Source organism: Haemaphysalis longicornis, unplaced genomic scaffold (genome assembly GCF_048455015.1).
Source record: "Haemaphysalis longicornis isolate Haplotype H1 unplaced genomic scaffold, Haemaphysalis longicornis Haplotype H1 scaffold_136, whole genome shotgun sequence".
NCBI classification, from domain to species: domain Eukaryota; kingdom Metazoa; phylum Arthropoda; class Arachnida; order Ixodida; family Ixodidae; genus Haemaphysalis; species Haemaphysalis longicornis.
The window spans coordinates 257,408-277,619 of NW_027526241.1; the positions used below are offsets into that span (position 1 = coordinate 257,408).

Below are 20,212 nucleotides of genomic sequence, written 5' to 3' on the forward strand. Positions count from 1 at the left end.
GGCAATGTTTACTCGAACCAGTACATTAGTACAGCACGAAATTTCACACAATTTCTCCCCAAAACTTTACCATGAACACATGAACAGAGCCCTTCATGAGCTACACATTGAGAAGAAAGACCGAAAACGAAAAGAAGAGGGCCTATAAAAAAGGCAACGTCCCTCGTCTTTTTTCGCGCTCTGTAGCTCATGAATTACCAACTAACCGGAAAATTTTCGGGTAAAAAAAATACAAATGTCTTGAAGGAAAACCCTTCGAATATTGGAGCGCAAACATCATGCAATATTTTTTTATTCACAGGCTAAAATATGTCGCAAGTAGGTTTTGCAAGCAGATACTCGTCAGATGCCTCAATGAAAACTAGTAGGTATACCGGTATATAGTGGGCGCTCCAGAGCTACTGCATTGAGTTAGAAGTTTAAAGGACGCCTCCATTGCGACATGACAGAGAGCAAGTCGTGGTTGTGTTACGACTCCTAACAACCCCGTGTTGGAAGTTGCTTAAAAAGGCCATGAAGACAAGTTCAGTTCATTCAAAGGATTGCCAGGTTAGAATCTTACTGACACCACTTTTAGCGTAAAGATTGCTCAAATAAGCTATAAAATTAGGGAAAACGGGAATGGCCACGTGGCCCACTAGCTCATTTCCCGCAACACAACCTATGATGTCATACCAGCCAGCTCTGCGATTGGCGGAGGCCAGAAAAAGCAAGTGCACATTAGGCAGAACTTATAAGCTTTCCAACGAGATCTTTGTGCCTAAATTTTTGAATCTTTGAACGAGCTATTTGCGCTTAAATTTAGGGCACATTCTCTTTTAAAGCAGTAAGAATGGTGGGACAAACAGTGGAGGTTACGAAAGCACTCGAAAGCATAGAAGTACCGATGCGTACTGCTGTTGGTACTGCACACACTATGCTTGGTTTAGCTGCACAGCACTGCGGGGCTTTGGGGTTGTCTCGGAGGACACTGGCCGATTGACACGGCATCTTACGATACTGTATTTGTCGAGCTAGCACTCTGTTTCACGAAACGATTATTTTCTCCCTGAACAAAACAACCCAGGTTCAAATGTATAGTCAAAAACAAACCAAAGGCAGAAAACGGCTTGCCAAGGTATGGTGGCGCCATCTAGGTTCACTAACCATAAACAAGGCATGAAAACACACGATTTAGCAGGAAAATCATAATTTTAACCTAAATTGATTAATTTCCCAGTGTTTAAAGGATCGTTTGCATCCAAACAAGCACCGGGGGCACTGTAAAACATGAAACCTTTCAAATAAAACAAACTTGTATAACAAACTTGTATTTTGTCTGTATGGCTCCTTTAACCCCCCTCAAAAGGCAATATTGGAGCTACTACCAAGTAGTACCACGATATGATCAACAAAAATAAAATGTAAATTCCTAAAAAAAGCTGCAACTTAATTTTCCCCTTCTTCAGCCATTAAAATAGCCTGGGGGTTGAGCCCCCAAACGCACAAAGCTACAAGACTGGAAAACGAACGACCCTGCAGGTGCAGGTAAAACACTGCGTTTAGTGTAAGTGGTACCACAAGGGCGCTTTTTACCGTTTCCATTGGGGTGCCCTTACAGCACATTTTGTTATCCTCCGATTAGCATGCGCTCCTCCTCTGTGCCAGTAAGCCTATCAACACAAGTGTAGCCCGTTTCCAGCAGTTGCTTGGCTTCCCGTTGCCCATCAGAGCGATGATTCTGGCAGTTTGCACAGGTCAGCCGACAAGTTCCGTGCCACTAGCACAAGTGCAGTTCCTCAATGCAGGCACACAGTACGCCAGCTGTGAGCAGCCCTGCTTCGTTGAAGTTAGGGAGGGACAAGCGCGACACCTAGGTTGCATCAGAAACTGAACTTTGCAAGGCTTGCAGTTTAAATTAGGAACTGTTAAACCGGTTACTAGGGGTGTGCGAATATAATTTTTTTAATTTCGAAGCGAATTCGAATACTAAAAACAAAGTTCAAATCGAATCGAATATTTTTCGAATACGAATACTTATTGTTTTTTGTAAAATGAAAGTTTTCACCATCTAGAGACACAAAAACTGCAACTTTATTGCACAACAAATCATACAAAGTAAAATTAAAAATTACACAATACCTTTGCACTCAACAGGTTAAGGTCTGCACACTCACTTAAATGTGAACATGAAGAAAGGTTAACTGCTCGACATGTTTGGGGAGCAGTGACAACCTCCTGCTCATCCCGACTCCACCAGATACCGAAAGCAGCCGCTCACTTGAGACACTAGTGGCTGGCATGCCCGAGCCCGTGCACATTGCCGCGCGGATACAGTAAAATCTCAATGATACTAATCTCGCGGGACCGCGAAAAATATCCGAAATTCGTATGAACCAACACAGACCAAAAAAATTGAGCGCTGAAAAAAGTTTTTGTTTATTTCTTCTCTTACTTGCGAGCAGAAAACAACAGCCCGGCCATTTCTGGAGAAAGAGTGACAAACAGGGGAGCGAGAGCCGTCACTTGCTCGTTCGGCAGTCGGGTGCCTCGCCGGCTCGTTCGTATCTTCCACCGGGCCGCCCAGGTCTGTTTGTAACAGCCGAAATTTTCCCATTGCAAACAATGCAATTTCGCCGGGACTTTTCGGAAATTCGTACCTTCCCGAAATTCGCACCCCCAGAATCGTATCATCGAGAGTCCACTGTAACTACGAATAAACACCGATACAGTCTGCGAGAGCACGTACCGTTCGCCGTGTATATGCTTCGCGACTTTGCTGCTGAGACTCGCTCTGAATTTTTTTTTTTGTTTTGGGTGGTTCGAATATTTCGAACCATAAAAGTGTCGTTCGAATCGAATCGAATACCAAAAAATTCGAATCGAATATTCGAAGTTTCCAATATTCGCACACCCCTACCGGTTACTGTTCACTTGTTTCTACGGTTTTTTTCCTTCACGACTTGGAGCAGCTGCAAGCATTTCAGAAATTCCAGTTTCTCTCAACAGGCGGCAGGCCAGTCCACTTGCCCCCTGCAGGACTCTGCAGGCCCACAATGCAGGGGGGCCAATTGTGGACTGGCTTTTGATAGATGGGGTGTGCCTACCCAGGCTAAAAAGAAACCATCGGAAGTCCAATCAGACCTGTAGAAAACACCATTGAACCAACTGGAGGTGCACTTGGTTCCAATTGGTTCAACGGTGTTTTGGACAGGGCCATTTCGACTTCCAGTGGTTTTTTTCTCAGCTGGGTATGGAGAGTTCTGCAAGCGGTTTCTACCTACATTGAATAACTCTGACTATCACGGCTGCAAGCTCGGTAGCTAGGGGGCACACGATGCCAGCCAGGGCAGCTGGTGCTAGTTTTGAAGCACCACGGGGCCTCATCTGCCAGGCCTGCAGGAACCCGCGGCAGATATGTCCCACAGAGAACAGCAGAAGAACACGGGGGAAGAAGAAGGCTTTATTTCCTGCGTGGGGAGCAGGCATAAACACCAAACAGAACTGCACACAGCACTCGAGTAGCGCACACATTGCACACGCCCCTGTCTCAACAAGCGGGCACACAGACGGTCATTGCACGCGAGAGGAACTGCCCGCGCCAGGCGAGTGGGCAACCACCGCCCGCAAGCCCCTCCGTTTCCTCACACGCACAGGATTGCAGACATCCAAATGATGCTTTCGTGCTGAACCGAGCAGAGGTGCTTCTGCTCAAAGGAAACACCCCTGAGCTGTGCGGGAAGGTCGCACTGTCAACTGCAATGTTTGCACCACACTGGTTCCCGTCTCCTTAGTCAGCTCTCGACCGAGTGACTGGCACACACAAAAGGAGCACTTCTGCTACCAGTGTAGTGGAGAAGCCGGTGGACACACGGCGTCCCAGTTTCCAAAAATCGGGGCTTTGAAGAAAGCGCTCTTCTGGTGCTCCAACAAGTTTACTCAACAGGTGAACTCTCCCCGGGGGTATTAATCTCACCGCGTTCAATCACAGCTACTCGGGAGTTCACTTTGCCCCACTAATTCTGCTCATCGTGGTGTTGCAGCAAATCCACGCCACCTCGCTCGTAAGAGGCGCCCAGGACGTCACTGCTTCGGGCCAGCTCCCGCCAAACAGCGGACGACATGCATAGACAGGGACAAAACGTGGTCTACACAAAAGACCAGATCCACAGCAGAGGCCTAACCGAGTAGAAACAAGTGCCTGGCCAGGGAAGAAGAAAAAACACAGCACGGGCAAGAAACACAAGATTCAGGTTCACGGGCGAAACAAACAACACAGCCAACACAACACACGGGGGAGATAGTAGCCAACGGGGCAAAAGTTAATAACCTTTGGTTTGTGTTTGGTGCTTCCAACAGTGTGTCAACTCGTAACGGGGCCCCAGCCGGACTGGGTGAAACTACCTACCCAAACTACTCTGCCTGCTGGGATGTTAAATACACCTGTGCCACCACCAATTTGCACTAATGGTGAGTCTCCTCTCCTGCCCACCCACCCGCCCCAGCCAGAGCCGTAGGAAGAAGAGGCGCGGGGAACTTGCAGCACGAGACTAGCATCGCAATAAATACCACTGGTGGGGGGGAACGGGGGGAAGCACACGTCCTCAGGGTGGCACTGAGAACCCTTTGTACACTGGGAGGACACCTTTCAGCGCTCTGGGCAGCTGAGCCACCGGGGGTGGGCCCCGAGGAAGCCTCGTACCCTGACCTAGCAACAGCAGCCTCTGAAACCACGGCTGATGCAGATTCCTTGGTCTCCTGCTTGCTATGGGAGGAGTCTGCCGCATTTTCCTACCGACTACGGTTGCTACCTCTCAATCTTTTGCGCGCTACCGTGCACAGCACTTTGGAACATCACACCTCCGAGCCTGAGCTACAAGCTAGCGTGGGCGCCACAAGGAGAGCCACCAATGGATCAGCAATGTCTGGTGCATGAAATCCACCTGCCCACTTAACGCAGCGCCCAACACTGACGTGAGTGCATAATTCCTGCTTTGCCTGCACAGTCTAGGCACTTGGAAGCAGTTTCTGCACTGGGGAAGCATCATAGCCGGATCCAGTGCAGCTACACACCGCCAAGAGAGGACCCAGTTCGCTCCCCTGGGGAATGCCCTGCTCCGCCTCGGAGGCTGCTCGGTCTACAGCTACGCGACAGCCAAGGTGTGTTTCAAAGCCGGCACAAAGGCTCGCTTCCCACAGCAGCTGTACGACACCGCCCATCACCCAGAGAGGCATGTGGCATACTACCCAAACGAGTGGCTCGAAAGCAGTCACGACGACAGGCTGCGTAGCTCACTGCATAGGTGTGACAAAAGGGAGCTGCAATGCCCCGGATATGTGCTCGAGACACCCCAGCCGCGGGGGGGTGCCTTAGACGAGAGATGCGAGCCCTGCCCAAGCCAGGAGGGCGGCCGTGGCCGCCGCGAGCACCAGTCCGGCGGCCTCGCCCACCACCACTGCCGCGTGCGTCGTGCGCGGCAGACCGGGCCGGCGTCACGACACGGGGATGAGGCTGGCCGAGCGGCGGGCGTAGGGCGTCTGGCGGCGCACGGCGACCTCGCGGGCGCTCGCCCCCTCGGCCACCACTGCTTCGAGACTGCCGCAGCTGTAGCGGTGCCGGGGCCGCGTCAGCGCCGGAGGCTCGTCCAGGCTGGAAGCCAGCCAGGCTAGCATGACGGGGCACGACTGGGCACGGGGGAGGAGGCTTTGGGGGGGCGACACGGGGGGCGTGCTGTACCCGCTCGCAAGGGACGAGGAGGAGGAGGATGAGGAGGAGGAGGAGGAAGAGGCCAGCCGCAAAGGGGCCCCGCCCCCCCACAGGGACGACGACACGCTGGCCACGCCCGAGTCGTGGGAGCCCTCCAGCTCGGCCGAACCGCCTCCTGCAAAGCAGCAGCCCAGGCCCCCTCAGTCAGGACTAGCTCAATGCTCACAGCAGACTGGAAAGTTGGCATTGAGAAGAAGAACTCGCTGGGATAGTAGGTGAATAGTTGCCATGATTTGAAGCGCGACAAAAAACCACGGACGGTAAATACAGAGGGGGCAAGACAGGCGCTATCTTGTCAGTCTGTCTTGTCTAGCGCTTGTCTTGTCTACTCTGTATTCATCGTGCGTGTTTTTTTGTCGCGCTTCAAATCATGGCAAAAACTTGGCATCGTTGGTATCAATTCATATTACTGGAAAAAGCATTAACAGTGGTGCCACTGATGAAGGGTGATTTGGAGCAATTTTTGTATCATCAAATTATTTATTTTGGAGCAAATTTTTGGAGCACCTAAGTGCCAGTTTTGGAGCACCTTAGAGCAACTAACATCAACAGCTAGATGTGTCCAAAGCACCTCACAACACTAAAAATTGACCCATATTGTCCACTAATTGACGTGGAGGTCTAACAGTGTCAGATCAGATGGAAGGCGCTTCAAGGTGCTTTTCACACATGCGAGCACAAATGAACGGCAGACCAAAAGTGACTCCTTTTCCAAGGAGTCACTTTTGGTCTTCTTGTCCTTTTCCAAGGAGTCACTGAAGACGCTTCCCAGTTGGCACGCTCAAACATAGCTTCACAATCGGCTCTCCCAATAGACCAAAAACTGCCAAATAGCCAACCAAAAAATTTTCCCGCCACCCACAAGAGCAAGAGCAATATGGCTATTTATAGCCCAACCACTAGCCAGAAGTTTGATGCAAATAAATCCCCTGAGCATACTCCACCCAACAGCAAAATTGCACGAAAACAATTTGCAAGGTACCATATTTATTCCAATATAAGGTGATCACGATTATAAGGCGAGGGGAGAGTTGAAGGACCCAAGAAATAGAAAAAAGTTTGCACACTAATATAAGGCGAAATAACGAAAGAAAAAAGGCAACTAAATTCCTTACCTTTCAGCAAAGAAGACACCAAGTATTCATGAACTATCTGCACACAACGGGATTTAGTCGAAGCGAGACGAAAGTGCAACTTAGAAACTATCAGTTTCTTCAGAGGTGGTGGTATCCGAATCTTCCTTGTCACTTGTGCACTCAAAGAGGTCATCGTCCTCGGCGCCGTCAAGAGCATTTGAAATGCAGCACTTGCGGAACGATGCTGCAACCATGGCTTCAGGGATCGCTGCCCAAGCGTCGACCACCCACTGGCCGAGCATAGACGGGGACGCCCGCTTCAGACGTCCCGGCGGCGTCAGGGCCACAGTGTCAGATGCCATGCATTCGTTGTACAGCCGTCTGACGTGTGCCTTAAAGGGCTTGTTAAGGCAAACGTCAAGCGGCTGTAGTTGACTCGTCAAGCCCCCCGGAATGACGACCAGCTCCGTTTGGTTGTCCATGAGCTGCTTCTTTACACCTTCCGTGAGGTGCCCGCGGAAGGCGTCGAGCATTAGCATTGACGTCCGGGCGAGAAGTGCCCCTGGTCTTCGGCACCACACCGACTTTATCCAGTCAAGAAAAGGCTCTTCCGTCATCCACCCTTTCTCCTGGCAACGAATATGGACGTTCTGCGCGAGCACCTCGTTCTTTGGCATAGTCTTTCTGTTCAGGATGATGAAGGGGAGCAACTTCCACCCATCGGCGGTGCAGGCTAGCATCGCGGTTATCCGAACCTTCTTGTTGCCTGTAGTGCACTGGCTCACTTGGCGATCACTTTTTTGGTGAATGGTCTGGGCCGACGGCATGTAAAACAAAAATCGGAGTTTCCTCGGCATCGTCAATCTGCCCACGTAGGAAGTCATGGTCGTGTCGCAGGCCGGTAACATATTTTTGAAAGGAAATTAGTTTTTCTTCATAGTTTCCTAACAACTTCTGCATCACGGAGGTCCGCCTTGGCAACGAAAGTCCGGCCCTCTTCATGTACTTCTGCACCCAGCCCCGGCTGGCTTTGAACTTGAGAGCGGGAATGCCATGTTCTCTCGCGATTTCGCGCGCCTTCATCTGCACGATGTCGGTAGTAACGGCCAAACCGCAGCCTCTTCTCTGATTGATTGATTGATTGTAGGGTTTAACGCGCCGACGCAACGCAGGCGATGAGGCGCGCCGTAGTGGAGGGCTCCGGATTAATTTTGACCACCTGGGGATCTTTAACGTGCGCCGAAATCTCGAACACACGGGCGTTTTTGCTTTTCGCCTCCATCAGAAAAGCGGCCGCCGCGGGCGGCCTCTTCTCTCTTTGACGAAGTCCGTCAGCACTTTTTCCACTTCGGGAAACGCTCCCTTTCGTTCCTCGTCGCGGCGCATGCTGGGAGCGACGTCTTCTGTTTGCGCCAACGACGCACGTTGTTCTCGGGAGCATCAAACTTTCGACCTGCTGTGCAGTTTCCAGTGACTTCCGCCTCTGCTATGACTTTCCTCTTGAAGGCTGCATCGTAATGGCAACGACGACTCGCCATTGCGCTGGTCGCGTGAAACAAGCACAGAGAAAGAAAATCTTGCAGCAGGGACTCCGAGAGCTCAACAAAAAGTGCAAAATGGCGTCCCGACTTGTTTACAAGCTTTGCGGCTACTACTGGCTTGGAACGGCTACTGCTGGCTCGGCTTGTTGACATGATCAAAGGTGTCTGCTGCCATGGCCTCTGCTGTATCGCGAACTATTCAATACCCTTGCAGTTGCCGAAACTCGGTAATTACTATCTGCAACCTGCGTTTGTGTAAAATTTTATGCGCTTTATCCTGAAATCTCTTTGTTACATTTCCAACAGTGTCGTCGGGCTCTTTTGGAAGCTTGGAAATGGTTGGAAGGTGGAAACCAAAGCTGTCACACCAGAATCGGCATATTGGGATACTGAGCTTCGAATATAAGGCGGGGTATGACTTTGAGACCGCACATTTTGGAAAAAAACTGCGCCTTATATTTGAATAAATATGGTATTTAGTTTCTTTTTTGTGTGGATAAAAGGCAACATGCAACACAATAATGACTATTGAAAGGCTTTGACAAACCTGCGTAGCATAAAAAGAACGCGTCTCTCGAGCCTCTTTTCCAGTTCATGAATTGTTGATGCAGGCCCTGGTGTTTTACTTTTTCATTTTATTAGATGCAGCCGCTCGCTTTCAGTCCTCGCGCGCATTTCCCACCCAGATTTCTTACTAGACTAAATGTCTTTCACGGCCTGCTCCACTTGCGACGGTCCTCCACTCAGCAAGCCCGGCAAGCGAAGTGGGAGCTTGCAGCCGAGAGCGTCATGCATGCAGCAAAACGGCGCTCCAACTGGCTCTCGGCTGGCAGTAAACGCCACCTAAAAACTATCTATCTAAAACTACCTATAGTTTATAGCAGGAACCACTGGAAACTATGGCAAGCAAGAACGTTTTTAACCGCGGTGCGCCAGCGCTGAAATGCTTGCTAGACCAAAGCACCGCATCAGCGGTACAGCGACGGCGCCAACCAAACTCGCTTCTCTGTCACACAAACTGCACCCGTGGGCCGCGGCAAACACGATGACGGGTGCTAGGGAGTTTGAATTACCAAGGCGAAGTGGTTATACACGTCTAGAGACCCCTGTGAAGTTGTACTCGTAGCAGGCCGCACGCGATTTGCACGACACAGCTTTTTGCGCACTCGCTTGCGAAATCGTGGTTTTTTTTATTGGGATGGCGCAGGAGTGGGATCACTGCAATAAAAACATGAAGAAAGGGGCAGACAAAATGGCACTACAGGTCAGCACCGCGCTGTCTGCATCTTTCTTCATCTGCAATTTTGAGTGCTTCTTCCACAAACATGGCAACAGCTAGAAAAAAGATGAGGGCAAACGAGGCAAACTAAACAAGCTCTGGTGTTGTTCAAACAGTACAGCGCTTGCCTTGTTCGCTTGCTGTGTCCTCGCCTTCTTTTACGCTGCTGCCAAGGTGTCATTTGCCCAGCTTACCACCCTTCCTTGACACGAACATTCAACTTCCTTGAAGCCGTCTTTCTTTATTTGCGGCTAGGAATGAATAACTTGCAGCTGAGCTTGAAATCGAAGTCTAGCATGTGACAGAATCTCGTCCAGCCGGAAGTATGCATTACAAACAAAAAACAAAAGACCCCGACCAGTTCGCAAAATATGTTCTTGACTTTCTGTCTCCCAGCACAGAAGCCTCGTTCACAATGAATGCATCCCCACAAGTTGTAAATTCAAGTGGGCTGCAAAGAGTGCGTATAGCCGGTACTCAATGGCGTGGAATGCATGCAGGCAACCAAGTGTGCGCCACCATATCTGTGGCCAAGCATCTGTTGCTAGGCGGCATTGTGCGCACGGCCCGCAGATCAGGCACCCCTCTTTTCCTCCAGCGCGCCGTCACTCGTTACGTCGGGCTCCGCGGGATGGCGGTACTTGTCCATGCTAAGCACGACTGTGAAACATGTGACTGTGTTTCATGTTACAAACTCTACCCCAGTGAACGCAAAGTATTGCCTCAAGTTCAATGTGAGCGTGATTAATAACATTTTTGTTGACGTGGCGCCACCGTTTAGAACATCTCTGTTGACGCCGCCGTTTAGAATCGGATTCGAATGGAGCAGATGACGCACGCCGGTGTCTTTTTCTTCGGCGTGCGGGCACAGTGGCCCAAGCCGCGCCGTGGCGCATCGGCCATGTCTGTGGCCGTTTCCAGTGTTGCCAAGCGAAGAAATTGACCGCTAAACTTTTCAATGAATACCGCCTATAGACGGAGTTTAGATTTCTGCAATTGCAATGAACCATGTTGAATGTGGCCTGGATGATTAGCAAATAGAGTAGTAGTAGCCGTGATGCTGTCATTTTTTGTGCTGCAATGATTCTTGCATTGTCCCAAACGTGTTGCTATAAAGTGCAGTTGCGAACGCTCTCATTCTTCACATCACGAGCTGGCTCCTGCAGCAGTCGTTTCTTGAAATTTCTGGATTCCCCGATGTAAACGCCGTTGCAGCCTGCGCAAGTTATTTTGTAGACACCTCCTTCGGCAAGCGGTCCTTCACCCCGACCAGCTGACGGCGTACCTTTTGGGTTGGAACGTGTGTCACCTGTGTACACTACTCCCATAGGGCACTTGGCTCACTTGGCGATCACCTTTTTGGTGAATAGTCTGGGCCGACGGCATGTCAAAAGAAATCGGAGTTTCGTCGGCATTGCCAATCTGCCCAAGCAGGAAGTCGTAGTCGTGTCGCAGGCCGATAACATATCTTTCAAAGGAAATTTGTTTTTCTTCATAGCCTCCTGGCAACTTCTGCATCACGGAGGTCCGCCTTCGCAACGAAAGCCCGGCCCTCTTCTGCACCCAGCCCCGGCGGGCTTTGAACTTGAGAGCGGGAATGCCATGCTCTCTCGTGATTTCACAGGCCATCATCTGCACGATGTCGGTAGTAATTGCCAAGCCGCGGCCTCTTCTCTTTTTGACAAAGTCCGTCAGTACTTTTCCACTTCGGGGAACGCCCCCTTTCGTGGGCCACGGAAAGCCTTTCTCGTTGTGGCGCATGCTAAGAGCGACGTCTTCTGTTTGCGCCAACGACGCACGTTGGTCTCGGGAACGTCAAACTTTTGACCCGCCGCGCGGTTTCCAGTGACTTCCGCCGCTGCTATGACTTTCCTCTTGAAGGCTGCATCGTAGTGGCAACGATGACTCGCCATTGCGCTGGTCGCGTGAAACAAGCACAGAGAAAGAAAATCTTGCGGCAGGGACTCCGCGAGCTCTAACCAAAAATGCAAAATGGCGTCCCAACTTGTTTACAAGCTTTGCGGCTACTACTGGCTTGGAACGGCTACTGCTGGCTCAGCTCGTTTACATGGTCGAAGGTGTTTGCTGCCATGGCCTCTGCTGTATTGCGAACTATTCAATACGCTTCCAGTTGCCAAAACTCTAATTACTATCTGCAACCTGTGTTCGTGTAAAATTTTATGCGTTTTATTCTGAAATCTCTTTGTTACATTTCCAACAGTGTCGTCGGGCTCTTTTGGAAGCTTGGAAATGGTTGGAAGGTGGAAACCAAAACTGTCACACCAGAATCGGCATATTGGGATTCTGAGCTTTGAATATAAAGCAGGGTACGACTTTGAGACCGCACATTTTGGAAAAAAACCTCGCCTTATATTCGAATAAATACGGTAACCTACTGCCAAAGGCTAAAATAAGGTGGTCTTGAACCCACGTCATCCTGCGTGTTCACTGAAAGGGCCTTTCCAATGTCAGATGCATGTCATCGGAGACGATAACTGCTCCTGGCACAAGCGAGAGGGGTGCTTCCGATAGCTGTCCACAAGTGATCATTTCGGTGTCCTGTTTTACATCAATGTTTTTTTTTCTTTTTGCTGCATTTCTTCTCCTCCCACTAGTGTGCTCTTTCCATGTGGATAAAAAAAAAGGGCAGTAACAACAGTATGTTTGAGTGGGAATAAACCCGACGCAATCGCGCGGTACTCCTTTTCACGAAGGTTGGGAGGTTGCATTACGCGACCGTCAGTGGGTGCAGGTAACATGCTGCACCATTTTCTCGTGCTTCTCTGGCGTGTCGGGGCAGAATTCGCCACAGTGAAACCTTTAGCACGCCCCACTTTGGTGCAGGCAGTGGTTTGACACCCCGCCCGCACTCACCGGCCGAGCTGTCCAGGTGGAGCAGGTGGCCATCCTCCGAGGGGCTCAGTGCAAGAGGCCCCCCACCCAGTGCAGCCATGTCCTCCAGGGTCAGCGACCTGCACACAGAGGCCCCCTCAATCGTTTCAAAGACAGTGCAGACAAGGCGACACCATGGTCGCTCCCAAAACACAAACGAACACCAGCTCGGAGCCAGCCGGCAGAGTTTCACACCAATACACAGCAGAGGGAAATCTGTCACTGCAATCGCATGGAGTCAGGGGTGGCGCAACGTCATTGCTCTCCTACTTGGCCTAGCTAGCCACATGGCTCTCTTTGCACTCTTGAAGCCAAGATCAACCAAAAACACAATGTTTTTCCTTCCGCCTCCAGTTCATTCGATCACTTGATTCAGTTAGTTTCCCAAGTGCATGATACAGGCTTATCACCTATCCACTTTTAGCTTCCAGAGTTCACCAGACGTCACATTTCCCCCTGGCATAAACGCACCCCGTAACCTTGCATTTTGAATCGTGCGATGCAACTGCAAAGTATTTACACTAAATTCAAATTCTGGAGATGTAACACGCCACAGCTGCTACACCTGCACTATGAGTAGAGCCCCTAGCTTTCCGCAATTCCGCAAAAAATCGCAGAATTAAAGTGTTTTCGCGGAATTCCAAAAAAAAAACCATTAAAAGTGTGGCGCTGCATCCCCAAAACGATATATTCGGTGAAATGTGGCAGAAAAGTGGTATTTTGTATTAGTAATAGCAGAGTCCTTCAATGCTTTTCTGGTCACGAAACTCCGGCCGAAGTTTCATTCAGGGACAAAAGCTGCCGCTAGGGTCGCCCCTGTTAACGTGAAGGTTTCGCCGGCGGGCGACGACGCTTGCGGGCCGGCTGTTTCTCCGTCGGGAACGCGCCTACTTTCATCTGCTCTTCATTTCCACCAGTAAAAATGCGAGCGAAGTTTTTGAGTCAGTCAGTCGTTGTTTTTGAGCCAGTTGTCCCGTAGCTCAGCTGTGAAACTGGGGCAAGACCACGGGTGTTACTGAGGCGCATATGTTGCAGTGTTCGTTCGTTCCGGCAAGCACCGCTACGTTCTCGCTTCGAAAAGGCGGACATCTGGCGTTTTCAATTTTGGCTAGCCTTTGCAGCCGCCTGCATGATTTGAGTGAACTAGCGCCAGAATTAAATCTGTATTCAGCCCAGGGCGCGACATGCGGCGCTGAGCAAATAGGTGTGCAAATGTACAGCACGTTGGGTTAGCGCTGTGTTTGCGCTATTTTATAGGGCGCTAATAATGTAAAATAATAAACGAAATTCGGAAAGTTAGCGTGGACAGCAGGGAAAAAAACGCTCACGAAATGGAAGCAGAATAATGGGCGCGCGGAGGGGCCAGGGTAGGAGTAAATGCTACAGTTTTGAGCTACTTTCTCGGCTGTTCTCATCGGCATAGGGTGTCAACAGATAAAAACTCGCCCGCTCAGTGCCTGTCACACCCCTCCCACCCAAACGGCAAGTTAAAAAACATTGATTGATTGATTATGATGTTTAACGTGCCGACGCTACACAGGCAATAGGGCACGCGCCGTAGTTTAGCGCTCCGGATTAATTTTAACCACTCAGGTATCTTTAACTTGCGCCGAAATCTCGAACACACAAGCGTTTTCTCTTTTCCCCTCCATCAGAAAAGCGGCTGGGAACCCGCGTCTTTGGGCTTATCAGATAAGCACAATGCCTTAGCCCCTGGGCAAGCGCGGCGGGCAAGTAAAAAAAAATGTATGCAGGCAAAGATAGTCATGCTACGCTTTCCGAATTCAAAATATCTGGTTGGATAACCAAAGTCACAGTAGCTGCAGTCCGATCTTTGTGCGGCGACGAAACGCGACGACGTTTAGCAGACGGATTTTCTCGTTGTGAGCGCGATCGTGGCTTGGGCTTCGTAAGATACGCGGGCAGGTTTTCAAATATCCGACGCGGAGCTTGAGCTTCTCGCGCTGCAGAAGCACAGGTTGTCCACTTATTTTGAACTCATCGGCTCGAATAATGTCCGTGGGGTCGAAATATTTTCCGAACACACGAACGGCCTTCGACTCAAAGCTGAAAGCGTCCGTCTCCCGTCGTGGAATGGCTCGACCTGTCGCGTTGTTCGCGGTCGCTTGGGAGGCAGAACGAAACCTTTTCCGTTGTATTCCGATAGCCAGAGCGGCAACCAGGTACACAGCACGTCAGAGGCATGGTAGTTCACATAATTTGCCCTTCGTGATGAGCTTATAAAGCTATATCACACAACAAACACCAGCAAGCTCGCGCTCCAACGCGCTGCAAATACGGCCGCCGCTGTCCAAGCCGCCTTCACCAGACTCGTAGCGCCACCGCGCGGGAGCGTTGGTCCCCATATGAAGCTCTCCCATAGCGTTACGGAGAAGTTTCGTGACCAGAAAAGCATTGAAGGACTCTGGTAATAGCAAGATGGTTTCTATTAATTGTCTGCGTGGCAGAAAAGTGGTATTTTGTATTAGTAATAGCAAAACGGTTTCTATTAATTGTCTGCAATGTTTTTACTGTTGAAAATTTTATTTTGCATCTGCGCATTCCTACCTTATCAAGTAATAAAAGTGGCTAGGTGGTGCAGCATCCACCCGAATCAAAGGGCTTAGCCATAACCACAGAAAGAGAACATTGCACACGACAAGGCCCGTCAGATTGCAAACAAACAAAGCGTGTCCCAACAAAGTTGGGTGTCTCTCAGAACAGATCAGAGTTTGGGGCCATTCCTGGATTTATAGCCCTAGCTGCTGAATGGCAAGTGTACCTGAAGTCTGCCCAAGACCTCAAGTCTAGTGACAGGGACTTGGCACAGATTCTTTCTAAACAAGAAAAGCCAGGTGAAGATTTTGATGTCCTGGCTTTCTGGGCTGGGATGGAACACCTGACTTCAACACTTTCTTCCATTGCCCTTAAATACCTGTCGTTGCCAATCAACTCTGTTGACGCAGAAAAGTCATTCAGTCGCTATGGTGACATCATGCCTCACAACGCCATTCTCTTGGTGAAGAAAGCACAAAGCATCACCAGATGCTTAGCCACAACAGCTTCCTTCAGTTGTAAATAAAATCTAGCATGTTAGGAGTCTGAAGTGTCTAATAAATGAACTGTTACATGTACCTTATGCCGTTTCAATGTTGTCACGGAATTTCGCAGATTCCCCTGTCTAGAATCGCAGAATTTGAAATGTTCCACCGCAAAAAGTAAGGGGCTCTAACTATGAGGCGTGTTGTAGTGGAGGGCTCTGGGTTAATATCACAACCACCTGGGGATCTCTAACGTGCGCGGAAAGGCGCTTTCGATTTGCGCTTGGCCTCTGAAAAGTGGCTACCGTGGAAATATTCTTTTCACTAGGGCCCTGTGGCTGTGCGTCTTTCCTGCCGACTGTGTGCAGCTGTTCTTTTTCAGCAGCCTGCAGATGCTGCTCACGTAAATTCCTTTCTTTTCAACGGGCGTGTTGGCTGCAAAGTAATTTGGCGCACCAGAAAACGCTGCAGCAATGGCATCCCCTTTCAAATGCTACCAACCCCAGGGTATTCCCATGACTTCAATGTTGATTATGCGAGGGTACAGTGTAGACCATTTATAACATCACCAGTTATAGTGCGGGACCGGATGTAACACGGGTTTTCCTGGCCACCGGTAGGCCTCCCACAGAACTCAAAGCACAAGCGTACCGCTTATAATGCGGTTAACCGAAGCACAATACCGTTTACAATGCAGTTTTCTGGAGGAGCTGGCCATCGTTTCAGGGCAGCAAAAATAAAAGGATGAAATCGGCCATCTGACGCAGTGCACATTGACACACCCCTTGCTCTCCTCTAACTTCAACACACAAGAAAAAAATAGGTGCCCTTCTTTAGCTCGCGCGTACGTGATAACCACAACTGCCCTTGCTTGACACACCTCGGAAGATAGCGGCCCCCCTCCCGTCTGCACGCGGCAAGTTGTGAACTGCCTGGCCCGTTTTAGCACACGATTCGTTCTCGTTGGCGTTGCGCGAGCATTTCGTGTCGACAATTTCGTGCTCGCAGCAGCTTCTTCGCGAGGCAGTGGGAGGAGCCTGACGAGTTGCACCAATGGGGAGAGACGCACATTTAATGGCGGGAGATTCGAAGCGCTCCGAGCAGCTGGCTGGCCGCGCAGAGATGTTTAGGCTTAGCCCCCCGGTATTTTTTGATGGGCGCTTTCACTAGCAACGCGGATGGCATTTCACATTTCACTTTACACCCATATCTCTTGCATGAGCATCTTTGCTTGCACCCCGTGCGCCATTTCGGCGAGCGGTTAGAAGCGGTCGCTCGAGCTGCCTGCACCACTTCACGGCCAGTGCCGACGCCATGTTGCCGCCTCTTACCGCACCGCATACACTTCTTCATGGCACAGCGCCAGGTACGTACGACTGTCGCCATCACAAACGATGGTGGTGTAGCGGAGGCCATTTTTTCCAGCGAGCGGTCAAAGAGCAGAAGTGCTGCCTCAACTTCCATGCGCCCAGCTGCAACATCTGTGTTTTTTGGCACTGGTGCGTCCGTTTCCACTCGTACTCTGGGTCAGTCTCTTTTGGCCCGAGGCTACAGCCGAGACAAAAGTTTGAGAGCACGGCACAGTCTAGAACAAGTTCGGTGTAGAATTCAATCACGCACCCCACACCAATGTGAGAGGCATGGCCTCGTGTGAGCCACGTGCCGTCATATACGACGGTGATGTTCTTTGACAATGTAACTTCCCTCTCAGCATACACTTTTTTGACCGCCTCGACAGCACAGTCAAAAATACTACGTGCAGCGGCTTCTGCTGCTGGCTTGAAGATGTTCTTGAGGTGTTTTTGGTATGTTTTGTGGTGCAGGCCACGTTTTGAAGCGTTCATGGTCGACCAGAAATCGTTCAGGGCAGTAGCTCCTTTGCCAATCCCCTTCATTGCCTGCATGGACCTTATGTTCACCTCGAAAGTCTTCGCTCCTTCTATTCTTCCCGAAGACCACTGGGAGTGGAGTTTGGTCCCGCAGGAACGGCAAGAAAGTTCCATTTTCGTTGCTAGCCCAAACTCGGCTCCATGTTGCACAAATAAACCTTTCGCCATGCAGACAGGGCATAGTGCATGCTCAACCATGGAGTTCAGGGCCGAGGCCTGAACCAGCAAAGAATGATCATCAGAACTTTCTGGACGTTCTTCCTGGCTTTTTGTGAAGGAAAGCTTTCGCTCAGTGGCAGACACCTCGCGAAGCAACGCACGAACGCTAAAGGCTTGCGCTTCTGCCGCCTCCGCGGACACATATGCCGGTTCAATGTGCGCCTTAATTGTCCGCGATGTGCTAGGCGTTGAAAACTCGCTTACCGCCGATCCAGATCGGAACTGGGGTTTCTGCGGAGCCGCAATGCCAGAGCTCGTCGACGGCAAACTCAGCGCGGCGTCACGCACCTCGGAGTCGCTCAGGTCGCTGTTAGGTAGCGGAACACTGTATGTGGTTTCAGGAAATCGCGCCTCGGCCGATTTTTGCGATCGCGCACCTTATTCCGGTCGATGTCGGCGTGGAGAACGCGAGCCTTGTTGCCTTCGATATCGTCGAGGTGAACGTGCGGTGCTCCTCTGATGTACGGTGGCCTCTGGCGAGATGAGTCGTTCCACCGCTGAATCATGTTGAAAGTCGCCCGCTGCACCATGGCTTGTTGACTGCCCGAGGTTCACTCGTTCATCATCGCTCGCTAGCGCAGTTTGAGGAAGGTCACGGGGGCTGATGGCCGCTTGCTCCTCCGCAGGAGAAGAGTCACGCGACTCGTGGACATGAGGCGCGGAGAGTCGGCGCCGCTTTGCCGGTTGAACGGGCTTGCGCTTCCTTTTACCGAACGCGAATTTAGTCCGGTACTTTCTTCTTGTGGTATTACCACCCATGACAAAAGCTTCGCTAGCGTAAAACGTCAGAGATAAGCGCAAAGTCTAAACTTTCGTTTTTCCGCAGCAGGAGAAGGCGCAAGTTTGCAGACGCTCCCTCGCGCGCGGGAGCGCGGGACGTCGTGGCAACCAATCAGAAGGCGCGTTCAAGGTCGCGCCGCCGGGAGCTATCGCCGGCGCGTGTCACGCGCCATTGCTGCTGCTTCACGGAGATTCACGTCGAGGCTCCTCGCTCTTGTTGCTCGCCTACCTATCCTTTTATCACTCCCGTTCTCCTCTAATCTTCATATACCCCTCCTCCCCCTCCCCCCCGCACTGGGTTGTATGCAGGTGGGCCCCCAGCTGGGCTCAATAATATCCCCAGTGCATCTCCTTTCCTTTTCACTCGAACCACTTAGTTAGTTAGTTTACAGGACTTTAATTTTCTTTTTTTTGTCTTCTCACTCTCCCGATTGAGTGAAAGATAGCGACGGAAATGAAAGGACGAAGAGTTGAGCTTTCGATGGAGACTAAAATGGCAGCGCTCTCTGCAACCAAACGCGCGCGCCGCCATCATGAATAACAGCGATTTTTAACGATTTCGGAAGCGTTTTCCACCACCCGCGCGGACGAAATAATTTTTTTCGTGCACTTGGAGTTCGTTTTCAGGCGAGATATTTTGACATAATACAGACCAGAGGTTCTAGATTCCAAAACAACCATTTTCCAAAAATCGATATTTCCCGCGATTTCCGCGATCCGAAAGCCGCATCCACCCTTGACTTTCGTTTTCCGGTCGCTCCTTCTCTCATCGCTCGCTCACAAACGGCAGAAAGAAAAATATAGTGAAACGAAGCAACCGATAGATTGCAACATGCGATTGGCTGTCCGGCCATGTTCCCAGAAACGGCTCTCCTGACTGGGCGTCGCCATGACAGCAAAAACATGGCCGCCGGGCTGCTGCGCATTCTACGCGCACTGCGCTCCGCCGATGCTCTCAAGGTTTCACGGTCGACTAGGTTCCAGTTTACTCATTTTATCTGTTGTGGTACTGAACTGTGACATTCCTGTTATCGCGGCTACAATGCTTGAGATCGTGCGCCAGATACGGAAGTGCGCAGCTCAAAAGGCGCATTGAAAACGTGCCCGCAACGTCGCCGTGGTCCGTCCTCGAGTGTGAAGCGCGGTGCGTGCGGCTGCGATTGCGGTTCGTGAAGCGAACTTTTGGATGCATTGCAAGCATTTCAATGTTATGAAACGCTGAGTAATTGCTGTGTTTCACGCTGAGCTCGCGAGTTTCGGGAATGGAATGACCGACTCGCCAGAAGTTGCAGTGCGCGCTGCATTGGTGCGACGTGTTCGGGCAGTGGCCGATAGCGGGCTCTGTTGCTATTGCACGCGAGTAATAATAATTAATGTACGCGTACGCGAAGTGAAAGTTAGTAGGAAAAGCGAAGTGGCTAAACACAGCAAGGTTACCTAAATTACGATCGTGGTGAACGTGCGCGTAGGGGATTGTAAAGGGGGGCGTGCAATGAACCGCCACCCAACTTTGAGAAACTTTTGCCGTGGCTCTAAACTAGTTCGTACAACGAAGTCTGGGATTACAAAATTATATTTTCAGTGTTAAATTAATTTGGGAAGACGACATAAGGCTGCAGCGTTTTACACTTCGATGTTTTGATTGGGTTTGCAATTTTTGCAATGTTTGCAATTCTGTTGTCTATTTTGCGATGATTGATTTGCCTGAAGGAGAAGAGCATGGTATGGTGGTAACTGTGGTAAATGTGA

General features: G+C 50.5%; 1 protein-coding gene across 1 annotated transcript in view; it reads right to left on the reverse strand.

Annotated features, from left to right (window-relative positions):
• Positions 1 to 3,422: 3,422 nt before the first annotated feature.
• Positions 3,423 to 20,212, reverse strand: part of LOC144164734 (dual specificity protein phosphatase 16-like) — a 66,937-nt gene continuing 50,147 nt past the window's right edge. Inside the window, exons 9-10 of the mRNA XM_077695026.1 lie at positions 12,517 to 12,614; positions 3,423 to 5,861 (exon numbers count right to left, since the gene is read on the reverse strand). Of these exons, the coding sequence (XP_077551152.1) occupies positions 5,473 to 5,861; positions 12,517 to 12,614 (487 nt within the window). The 3' untranslated portion in view covers positions 3,423 to 5,472. The remainder of the gene's footprint in view (positions 5,862 to 12,516; positions 12,615 to 20,212) is intronic.